General features: G+C 40.0%; 1 protein-coding gene across 1 annotated transcript in view; it reads right to left on the reverse strand.

Moving 5' to 3' along the window:
- Positions 1-12,399, reverse strand: part of arfgef3 (ARFGEF family member 3) — an 84,968-nt gene that overhangs the window by 40,999 nt on the left and 31,570 nt on the right. Inside the window, exons 11-15 of the mRNA XM_016254721.1 lie at positions 11,527-11,634; positions 10,134-10,349; positions 9,865-9,975; positions 9,190-9,340; positions 7,173-7,472 (exon numbers count right to left, since the gene is read on the reverse strand). Of these exons, the coding sequence (XP_016110207.1) occupies positions 7,173-7,472; positions 9,190-9,340; positions 9,865-9,975; positions 10,134-10,349; positions 11,527-11,634 (886 nt within the window). The remainder of the gene's footprint in view (positions 1-7,172; positions 7,473-9,189; positions 9,341-9,864; positions 9,976-10,133; positions 10,350-11,526; positions 11,635-12,399) is intronic.

A 12,399-nucleotide genomic window follows, 5' to 3' on the forward strand; every position in this document is an offset into this window, starting at 1 on the left:
ATATTTTTTTTTTTTCAGAAATACCGCACATTTGCATTTTTCTCTTAAATAAATTCTGGTATATAATATTTCTGGTAAATACTCCTTTAAAATAGTTTTTTGATTATAATTTTATTATTAGTAGACTAGAACACGTGGATATGTTGCCATTCTTACACCATAATGCTGAACTTTGATTTCAGTGATTTGGACTATGAGATGGACACTTGCTTCTTGCACTTTATGTTGCACTTTACTTTTTTTACATTTTGTTTAATGAAATATAGTTTAATAAAATATTCTTAAGTAAAATTGTTGATTTTTTTGTGAGAAATTAATTGTTTAGATTAATTGATAAATTAGTCGACAGATTAATCTAAATAAAAATAGTTGTTAGTGGCAGCCCTAGTGTTTAGCTCTCGCGGGAGCTGAATGCATGCTGCGCATTGCGGTCGCGGTGAGAACATGGAAAGGACCTGATGGGAAATTTCTCCCTATCAGTAATTTCCTTTAGTTTATATAGGAAGTATATAGTGTGGATCTGTCTGCAGTTGTTGGACAAATGATTTATATCATGTCCTTCTCAGATAACCACATTATACTGCACTCCGGTTGGTTGAAGTTAACCAACAAAAAAAAGAGCCTTCCATTCCTTCCTGATCTTCATGTCATCCCGCATCCAATTTCTTGCTTTTGATACTTTATTTGAACTAATTATTATTGCCTCATTGCTATTATATATGTATTTTAAGTCATTTTAAAGGCTATTGTTCACTTACATCTATTTTTATTACCACAAAAAAATTATTATAATTATAGGGCACTATGAAATCAGTTTTATTTCCAAATTCATTTTTTTCCATTTTCATTTTTCAATACTCTGTTTTAATGGTTAAATCAAATTTTATTAATCTATAAGCCTGTCGAATTAATTGAGTTTTATCTTTACCAAATTCTGTTTTCCATTATTTTCTGGATTCCATTTGAATGGTTCTATTAAATTTCAATAATCAAAAGCATCTCCAATTAATTGATTTTATTTAAAAAATATATATATATTTTTTTTTTTTCAGAAATACCGCACATTTGCATTTTTCTCTTAAATAAATTCTGGTATATAATATTTCTGGTAAATACTCCTTTAAAATAGTTTTTTGATTATAATTTTATTATTAGTAGACTAGAACACGTGGATATGTTGCCATTCTTACACCATAATGCTGAACTTTGATTTCAGTGATTTGGACTATGAGATGGACACTTGCTTCTTGCACTTTATGTTGCACTTTACTTTTTTTACATTTTGTTTAATGAAATATAGTTTAATAAAATATTCTTAAGTAAAATTGTTGATTTTTTTGTGAGAAATTAATTGTTTAGATTAATTGATAAATTAGTCGACAGATTAATCTAAATAAAAATAGTTGTTAGTGGCAGCCCTAGTGTTTAGCTCTCGCGGGAGCTGAATGCATGCTGCGCATTGCGGTCGCGGTGAGAACATGGAAAGGACCTGATGGGAAATTTCTCCCTATCAGTAATTTCCTTTAGTTTATATAGGAAGTATATAGTGTGGATCTGTCTGCAGTTGTTGGACAAATGATTTATATCATGTCCTTCTCAGATAACCACATTATACTGCACTCCGGTTGGTTGAAGTTAACCAACAAAAAAAAGAGCCTTCCATTCCTTCCTGATCTTCATGTCATCCCGCATCCACAGATTCCAACATACTAGTTATGCCAACATCGAGGGGATGCCTGAGAATGGTTATGAAAAGATACCCCCTGTTGAAGAGACGCTGGCCTGCTATCTCTCTATGGGGGAGACATCTTCTCTTAAGGCTCCCCCCCCCGCCATCCAAATCCCTTCAGGATGCATCTCGTTTGAATGGCAGGACATACGCGGCAGCAGGTCAGGCTGCAGCCTCGTTGCACACCATGGCGGTACTTCAGGCTTATCAGGCTGATCTGCTGAAAGACCTGGATAAAGGCCAGGGTCTATCCCCTGATGAGGTTGCGGAGTTGCGTCGCACCACGGATCTTGCTCTCCGTGCCACTAAGCAGGCCGCCACTGCCATTGGCAGATCCATGGTGGCCATGGTGGTTACGGAGAGACATCTGTGGGTGAGTCTGGTGGATATCGGGCCGAAAGAGAAGGGCTTTCTTCTTGATGTGCCGGTTTCCCCTTCTGAGCTTTTCGGCACTTCCGTCGAGATGGTGTTCGTGAAGTTTAAGGAGGCTCAGTCTTTAAATCCTTCATTCCACGAAGGTCCAGGCTTCGGACTTCGCCTCCAGCCTATATCCATGAGCCTGAGTCATGCGCGGGAGCCATGGTTGGTAAGTATGATCTATTTTCATCTACTCTACTGCTAGTTCTTGCATATTTGATGCTAGCCTTTCTCTGGAGTGTGGTTACGGAGAGACATCTGTGGGTGAGTCTGGTGGATATCGGGCCGAAAGAGAAGGGCTTTCTTCTTGATGTGCCGGTTTCCCCTTCTGAGCTTTTCGGCACTTCCGTCGAGATGGTGTTCGTGAAGTTTAAGGAGGCTCAGTCTTTAAATCCTTCATTCCACGAAGGTCCAGGCTTCGGCCTGAGTCATGCGCGGGAGCCATGGTTGGTAAGTATGATCCATTTTCATCTACTCTACTGCTAGTTCTTGCATATTTGATGCTAGCCTTTCTCTGGAGTGCTACTCTGACCTGTTCTGTTTTCTGACTTTTAGGTTTGACCCACCTGCTAAGTCAGGACCTCCTGCTGTTGACCGATTACAGTGATGGTTTCACTCATCGGTTCTGGATTCAGTCTGGTGATAGCCCTCATCTTCGGCTTGGACACGCAGCCTTCTGAGGAAGCTCCCAGCATCAGGTCTCCAGTATAACGCTGCAACCTCAGGACCTGCGGGTCCTTCTCGTGGGCTAGTATTCTTCTGAGTACATGCTTCGCGACATGCTCCCTATCCTCTGGCCAGGGTGCGCTACTCATTTCTCACCCTGAGGGGTCTCCCGAGATTTTGAGTCGTTCCTTAACCTTCATGCCCCTTCTCTGAGCTAGAGCTCCTCTCGCTGAGGTGTTGAGGAGCTCAACGCTCCATAGACGGTCGGCATTACCTTGGCCTTGAACCAGTAATCACCCCTCTGCGGAGTGGGCTGGAGTACACTGCGTTCCCTGAGGTAAGAGGGATATGTGTTTCTGTGGAAACCCCCCTTTTGTGCTTCTGCTTTGAGGAACAGTAAGCTCTATACGCATGAATGATTATTGGGTCCCGCTATTTCTTCAGATTCTATCGGGTCTGGTTATACGGGACCCATGCTCTCTATCGAGATAGAGAGCATGAGACCGTGTCCAGCTGCACCAGTGGACTGTCTCTTATTGGGCCCTGCTGGGTTACCCGTTCTAATCTAGCACCCCCTTCTGGTCGAGCTGAGAAGTGCTCCCCTCTCTGTGAGGGCTAGCTATGAGTCGCTCCCCAGGTATGTGTTGTAAGAGCCCACCTCAGCTTGAGAGCCGAGAGCGCTGCTCCCGAAAGACCCCATTTGCAACGAAGTGTTAGGCCCGTCTGTTGCCTCCTTGGTCAGTTACCTTTATGTTAGGACTCTGTTGTTCCCTTAGAAATGTGTGATCCCCTTCTAGCAGGATCCCATTTCTGATGTCCCATTTGCAATCTATCTGCCCCGGACATGGCTGTGCTCCCCTCAATGCGGGAGGGTCCATTTGAGCTCGCCGGTCCTGGGCAGACTGGTTGAGTCCTCCTCTGGACTCGAGAGTTAGGTCCTCTACCCTGGGCTATTGGTCACTTTGGTCGAGCTGGGTTCCTCTCTCTCCTCAAAAAAAGAACGGTGTTACTAAATCCATGCTATGGTAAGTTGTACCTAAAGACTAAAATCCACATTGTGGTAAGTGTGCACGCTAAACATTCTGCGCACTTTCTAGTATCCTGTATGGTAAGGGTTGCACGCTGTTAGCCTCGTTCCCTTCCTCCGAGTTGGCTTAGGCCCTGGTTCTCGCCTTGGGCTCCACTCAACTAATGTATCTCTGTTGATACATTTCTGAGCAGGGTGTTACTTCTTTGAGCGAGCTCATTCAGAGCCGGCAGTAGCCCCCTGGGTGACAGGCCAGGGTCTGGGTTTTAGACCGTATCCCCTCAAAGGAATCTCTTTCTTCAAATTCTAAGCATTTGAGCTCTGCCCTAGGCTTGGGCTTTCTAGCCCAGCCACTATCAGGTAAGTTGTTTATGGTATGTAGCTCAGGCCCTTGGCCGGAGGGGATAATGTCGTCCTAGGGGCAACTCCCATGGCTATGGTAGAGTTGGTACTTAGTGCTTGCCGTGGTTTTCTGGCTTGCACTCCCCTCAGCATGGTGGCGTGGGTATACCGTTCCCCATAGCGTCTCAGGTTACGTATGAAACCATGGTTCCCTGAGAAGGGAACGAGACACTGCGTCCTCTAGTTTCCTTGCCATACTTCGGACGCAAGCTTCAGACGAAGAAGCGGATGACGTGTTATCCTGGCGCCCTTTTATACTGTGATCGCGCAGGGTAATGACGTCATAGGCTGTCGCCGGCCAATGTTATTGTCGTTCTTAGATGTATGCTTCAGACACCGGTCACACTGAAGGCGTTCCCCCATAGCAACCCCTAGAGGACGCAGTGTCTCATTCTCTTCTCAGGGAACCATGGTTATATACGTTACCTGAGACGTTATCAAACAGTCAGCAGTCATTAATACTGACATTAACACACAGGAAAAATATGTAATGGGTGCCTTGCAATGCAGACAGGGTAAAATAATGTGTTTTTTCTTATAATAAAGTTAACACTGGCTGAATATCATGTTATTAATTAATTAATTATCAGAGCTGTTGAAACTGAAGATTCACATCAGAGTTCATAGTCTTTATTTTATTTAATGTTGAAAACATCACAGATTCACAGATATATGAATTGAACGAAGGTAAATATCATAATGACGAGTCTGATTCAACGTTTGCATTATTGGTTGATTTTGGGAAGAGAATGAACAGAACGCACAAAACTCTGTTAAGTAGCCACTCGAAAGAGGCATTTGTTATTACGCACAGGAAAAACGTAGCCACTTTTAACTTTTCTAATTAAAGGGAGAACAACAGTGTGTGGATCCTTTTTGCATTGTTTTATATTATATTATGACGCACAGGGACACACTATGAGATTAGATTAACGAATCTCTATTTTCTATTTTTTGAACATTTAAAGTTGATGGAGAATATCTTGTGTTTTACAGTGGATACTCAGCCATTCCAAGCTCAAGCACCCACGGGATTGGTGCCTATGCTAGAAACATCTGTCAGTAGCCGTTTTATTGTTCAGCACAGAGTCCCATCACTTACATAAAGATTAACTGTTCACTGAGAAGAGGTAAACAAATGGTATCTCTATAGGGTTTTCTCCTCTGAGATACTGAACATCCTACAGTATATTTCTTAATTCTTCTTTTAAAGGCTTTGTGCAAATTATTTAATTACAGACTTCACTGTGTAATTGCTACAACATATAAAAAGGAAGTTTCCAACTCTGTAAGTGTTGATCTTGCTGTGCCTCTAAAGATCATGTTTTAATTTTAAGATAACCAAATTGGTCTGTTTCTTACTGAGAGCTCAGCCAATACAAAAACACATTACAAATACCTTCATAACAGGACTGATAGAAATCACATTTAAAAAAAAGCCTACATACAGTAGCATTGCAATAAAGGCTAAATAATATTATGTACACCGACTTCTACATTTTAATAAACATTTTTTTTTAAAGTTGCTATATTCACTTGCCTTAACAGAGAGCACTGGGTGGACAACAAATGCCTACCAAATTATGACCTTACAGGTCCCCCTAGTGGCCATTTTCAATATAACTCCAGGTAGAAATCAAAGGTTTGAAAGATATTTAGAGTTTTGTAAACGTAACTAGATAACCACCAGCAGAACTGCATATTCCACTTCGTTTGAATTATTCTTGTTTGATTATTGATAAATAATCAATGCTTATTACTTTTAGGTGGCCACAAATTCTGATTGCACACGGTCTAAACACATTTTAGTCATAAAACCAATGAATTACAATTAAATTCCTAATCAACATTATGATAAATCAGTCCCTAAAAACAGATGGAAAAATAAAGGTGGGCAGCTCCAGACAGTGAAATAAATATCTTTGCGTGGTACCTGTCAGCTTGTGTGGAAAGCATGCAGACGGCTTTGGCGGCAGAATATCTTGTGTTTTACAGTGGATACTCAGCCATTCCAAGCTCAAGCACCCACGGGATTGGTGCCTATGCTAGAAACATCTGTCAGTAGCCGTTTTATTGTTCAGCACAGAGTCCCATCACTTACATAAAGATTAACTGTTCACTGAGAAGAGGTAAACAAATGGTATCTCTATAGGGTTTTCTCCTCTGAGATACTGAACATCCTACAGTATATTTCTTAATTTTTCTTTTAAAGGCTTTGTGCAAATTATTTAATTACAGACTTCACTGTGTAATTGCTACAACATATAAAAAGGAAGATTCCAACTCTGTAAGTGTTGATCTTGCTGTGCCTCTAAAGATCATGTTTTAATTTTAAGATAACCAAATTGGTCTGTTTCTTACTGAGAGCTCAGCCAATACAAAAACACATTACAAATACCTTTATAACAGGACTGATAGAAATCACATTTAAAAAAAGCCTACATACAGTAGCATTGCAATAAAGGCTAAATAATATTATGTACACCGACTTCTACATTTTAATAAACATTTTTTTTTAAAGTTGCTATATTCACTTGCCTTAACAGAGAGCACTGGATGGACAACAAATGCCTACCAAATTATGACCTTACAGGTCCCCCTAGTGGCCATTTTCAATATAACTCCAGGTAGAAATCAAAGGTTTGAAAGATATTTAGAGTTTTGTAAACGTAACTAGATAACCACCAGCAGAACTGCATATTCCACTTCGTTTGAGTTATTCTTGTTTGATTATTGATAAATAATCAATACTTATTACTTTTAGGTGGCCACAAATTCTGATTGCACACGGTTTAAACACATTTTAGTCATAAAACCAATGAATTACAATTAAATTCCTAATCAACATTATGATAAATCAGTCCCTAAAAACAGATGGAAAAATAAAGGTGGGCAGCTCCAGACAGTGAAATAAATATCTTTGCGTGGTACCTGTCAGCTTGTGTGGAAAGCATGCAGACGGCTTTGGCGGCACTGGTGCCTGTGAGCAGACTGCCTCCCCGCAGGTCGAACCCTTTACCCTTTTTACTTTCTCTCAAGAGTTCCTGGATGGAAAGTGGCTGGATAACTGGATGGCTGAGGCCCAGTTCCAGCTCTGGACTGGCCTCTCTGCTCAACTCCAGCTCCAGGTCCACTGCCACGGCCTGCTGCGCCTGTGTGATGGCGATGGGAGGCTGGGAGCCGCCGTCACTGAAGTGCGTGTGTTCCAGTGAACTGACATACTCAATCACTCTGAGGAATATTAAAACAAACTCAGTGTAGGAATTTGTTGGGAAATGTTAGTCTTGATAGGACTAAACAAATTGGTCTTTTCTTTACCGAGATGTCAGCCAATACAACAATACATTAAATATCTTAAGAGGACTAATAGCAATCACATTCAACTTCATCAAGAGAATAAATTAAAAGGCCTAACATAGCATAATAATAATAATAATAATACATTTAAATTTTTATTTATTTAAAAAAAGATGCAAATATGAACATTTCTGAGTGGAGTAAATTCAACAAAGTAAATAGCTAGAAATGATTTAAAGTAAATGTATTGAAATGAAAAGTGAAGTCACATGTAGTCTTTTTATTAGAGCCCGACCAATATATAGTTTTGCCGATTATATAGGCCGATATGAGCCTGTCGCAGATATATTGTATCGGCGAATATGCCGCCGATATGAAGATTTTTTTTACAGAATATAAAACGCAGATACAATGCTTGTAAATGGTGTAATTACGTAGTTTGTCCAGCAGAGCGCGCTCCATTGTTTGCTATTGGCGGCCTAGATGAAACGCTTTAAAGCTTAAGTGTATGGAATACCATTGAAACTTATAATAATAATAATAATACATTTAAATTTTTATTTATTTAAAAAAAGATGCAAATATGAACATTTCTGAGTGGAGTAAATTCAACAAAGTAAATAGCTAGAAATGATTTAAAGCAAATGTATTGAAATGAAAAGTGAAGTCACATGTAGTCTTTTTATTAGAGCCCGACCGATATATAGTTTTGCCGATTATATAGGCTGATATGAGCCTGTCGCAGATATATTGTATCGGCGAATATGCCGCCGATATGAAGATTTATTTTACAGAATATAAAACGCAGATACAATGCTTGTAAATGGTGTAATTACGTAGTTTGTCCAGCAGAGCGCGCTCCATTGTTTGCTATTGGCGGCCTAGATGAAACGCTTTAAAGCTTAAGTGTATGGAATACCATTGAAACTTTGAATGGCCATATCTCTGTAACGGCTCGGCGGATCCTCACCAAATTTGGGGGATCCCCCTTCAGCTCGAGGAACCCTCTCGAACGCCGAATCGAGTGTACGTCTCGAGGCCCCCTTTCGAATGAGACCACCCCCATATCGATAATCGATGAATAAACTGTTTATTGTTAAATTGTTTAATGCCCTGCCTCCATTACATATCTTTGTCACGTCATTATAAGTGTTTGATCAACACATTTGAGTGATCAATTAAAAAAATTTGTTTATGTATATATATTCTGTTTATGCATTCTATATATAGTACAAGTCAAAAGTTTGGACACACGAATGGGAAAGTGTCCAAACGTTTGACTGGTACTGTACTATAATATACACAAAGAATATCAGCCGATATATCGATATCGGCGTTTTTTACACTCTAATAACGGTATCGGTATCGGCCCCCAGAAACCCATATCGGTCGGGCTCTACTTTTTGATATGCCATTTAATTAAAAGCAAAACCCAACCAACAGCAAAATACATCATTAATGAGAAAAATGTAATACACTACTGGATTTGAATAGAAAATGTGTATATTTAGAGTCAAATTTCAGCAATCTTGAAATTTGTGATTGCTTGCAAACAATTAATGAGTAACCATGATTACCATAATTACTTTAGTAAAGATTTGACACTATGATCAAATCATGGTTCCCAAAGAATGAACAGTGAGTGTTGTACCTAAAGACATGAGGCCAGCAATCATGGTTATGGCTGCCCATTTCCAGCCCCACATTGAGTATAGCATCCATGCAGAGCACATGGGCTGTGTGCAGCCTCACGCCCTGACAGCGGCCCATCTGTTCGAGTTTCTGTTCAACACGCTGCTTAACTACAACACAGACACATGCAGGTTCACATCAGGCGAGTAAATATAAGTACAGTAGGGTTTAAACGGATGATCTAAGGATAGCAAGTTATAAATTTTACTTAACCGTTTTAAAACTGGTTAACTCCCCTATTCATCTAATCAATAACAAATGCAAATAGTTGATCCCCAAGAAACCATATATCAAAATATGCCATTCAATCCTTTGTTAAAGTAAACAATATGTTGGGCCTGAGATATTCTCATTATAGCACTAAAGATGTTATGAGAACTTGTAAGGAAGTAATACAAATTTGTGTGTTCCTTTCCTATATATGCTTTTGTGTGCCCTCATGTACTCTGAATATTGTTCTGCTGCCAATTTATGCCAACATTTACAGTATGTAACATATGCTGCATGGTATCTGTAAGAGCACAGCAATGAACCCAGTACCATATGATATCGGTGCATCCCTACACAGTGAATGAATACAATGACGCAAAGTGAAATATGTCACTCAATGATAATGTGAAATGTGTGTGAATACCTTGAGCAATGGCATCTCCAGTCTCCCCCAATTCCTTCTCCTCCTTCTCCTCCTGAACACATGATGCTGCTGCCATCTGGGCAAGTGCTGAGGCACAGTTTGCCGCCACACCTAACACAGAGAATTAAAGCCCAGTAGACATACCATTTCCATTAGTGTCCCATCTTCCACTCTGATGGACCGTATGCAAAGGATTAATGTGTGAGGGAACAGTATAAGTGAGCTGAAATGAAAATTAACAGGCTGAAATGAATGAGATACGTTGTTACCCAGAGCACAGCTGAGTGCCGCAGCCTTACGTAGACCATCCAGGCTGAGACAGATGGTGTCTCTCTCCCTCTGAGTCTGCTCTTTAATTCCCTCTGCTCCAAGAATAAAGGCGAGACCCCTAGAGCTTCCTGCCATGCGCCCTGTGAGTGGCGTGGACAGCGTGTCGATCAAGTTTTTCCAGCAGCCGGTCAGGATATAGCGGGCAAATACCACACCTGTGAGGAATGAGGCCATGATGAGACAGTGACAGCTTGACCCTCTGTTGTAAATGCTTGTGATTTGACAAGTTCCCCAAAAATTCAGATTCTCACAAACTTTTCAAGACATTTCCCTCTGGTCCCCTTCATGGTCTGAAAACAACATGCTAGATAGAAATCAATCAAGCTACAAGTACAGATATTCAACAGAGACTATGTTGCTATCTGTCACTGAAGATTATGCATACTCTTTCTACTGGATTTATTAAATGTCACATCAGCTAAACACCAGAGTACCTCAGGGTTCGGTGCTTGGCCCCCTCTTCTTTTTGCAATACACAAATGGATTTTCCTACCACTGCTGCCCAGACAATATTGCAGCTCTTATTGATATTCCAGAAAGAGGATCCCACAATGTCTGCATGTTTTTCAGCTTGCCTGGTCTCTGTCTATATGAAAGAATACCACTTCCAACTTGTTGTCTTCTTGTCGGCCACTTCAGTAATTAATGCAACTGTTCATTTAGGCTGATTACAGATAATGCTATCCACGTCAGCCAAGAACCACATAAACTTCATGGACCACATTGCAAATGTTACCTCGTCAGACAGACTTGCCTTCTACAATGCCAAGAAAATGAGACCATTCCTATCTAAACATGCTGCAAAGAACTGAAAGCTGACAAAGAAACCTCCATAACCTCTTTGTGAATGTGTGTGTGTGTGTATATATGTGTGTGTACAAGCAGAGTTTTTTGCACTGTACCTGCCACCAAGCTGTCACTGCCGTTCTTGTCGCAGGTCAATATTGCAGCTCTTATTGATATTCCAGAAAGAGGATCCCACAATGTCTGCATGTTTTTCAGCTTGCCTGGTCTCTGTCTATATGAAAGAATACCACTTCCAACTTGTTGTCTTCTTGTCGGCCACTTCAGTAATTAATGCAACTGTTCATTTAGGCTGATTACAGATAATGCTATCCACGTCAGCCAAGAACCACATAAACTTCATGGACCACATTGCAAATGTTACCTCGTCAGACAGACTTGCCTTCTACAATGCCAAGAAAATGAGACCATTCCTATCTAAACATGCTGCAAAGAACTGAAAGCTGACAAAGAAACCTCCATAACCTCTTTGTGAATGTGTGTGTGTGTGTATATGTGTGTGTACAAGCAGAGTTTTTTGCACTGTACCTGCCACCAAGCTGTCACTGCCGTTCTTGTCGCAGGAGAAGGGTGACTGTGTCGAGGCCTTTCTGATCAGCTGACCACCAATAGCACTGCTGCCCAGTCCATCGATATCTGATAGAGCAAAGGATAGGAAAGGAACAAATACACATTTCTTATTTGTAAATGATCATTTAGTCTACATATTTATCCAAAGGAACTCTTCTTGCAAGGTCAGTGGCCCTGGAGCAACTTCAGGTTATTGAAGTTATAAACTTAAATATATACAATTCTTGGAGAATCAATACCCTGAGTGACTGTAATTGTCGCTTTGAGGTCTACAGTTGAAAGAACTTGTTAATGTGTGCACAATCAACATGGCTAAGAATCAGTATTTTTGAAATACAATAAGTGACTTTGTGTTTGCTAATTTCAAGCTATATGTGATCAGCATAGCAATTAAATCAGCAGAGAGCTGAGTCGAAAACAAGGCTGTCTCTCTCTCTCAGACAGGGTTCCCACTCTTTCATGAACACCAGATTCAAGGACTTTCAAGGACTTTTTAAAGCACCATTTATTTTATATCAAGCACCTATCAAATTCACACCCCAGGATATGTAGTGTCATGAAAGACCTTACAGTACTTAACATTTCACTTACACTTAACATTTACATTAAACATTTCAGAGTAATAATGTTTTGTATGTGTAGGTTTCATAAATTTAGACTGTTTTGAGCAGTTGTGTTCAAAGGAATTTAATGAAATCCATTGAAGTCAGTACTGGTGATAAATAAAATTCGATTTCTAAAATATTGATAAAATATGCATCAAACTGATTTTTGCTCTAGTTCTTGTACAAGATTTAAATTTGAAAGAATTTCTCAATTTTTAAATTAATA

This window comes from Sinocyclocheilus grahami, unplaced genomic scaffold, assembly GCF_001515645.1.
Source record: "Sinocyclocheilus grahami isolate Dianchi unplaced genomic scaffold, SAMN03320097.WGS_v1.1 scaffold1276.1, whole genome shotgun sequence".
In the NCBI taxonomy this organism is placed as follows: Eukaryota; Metazoa; Chordata; class Actinopteri; order Cypriniformes; family Cyprinidae; genus Sinocyclocheilus; species Sinocyclocheilus grahami.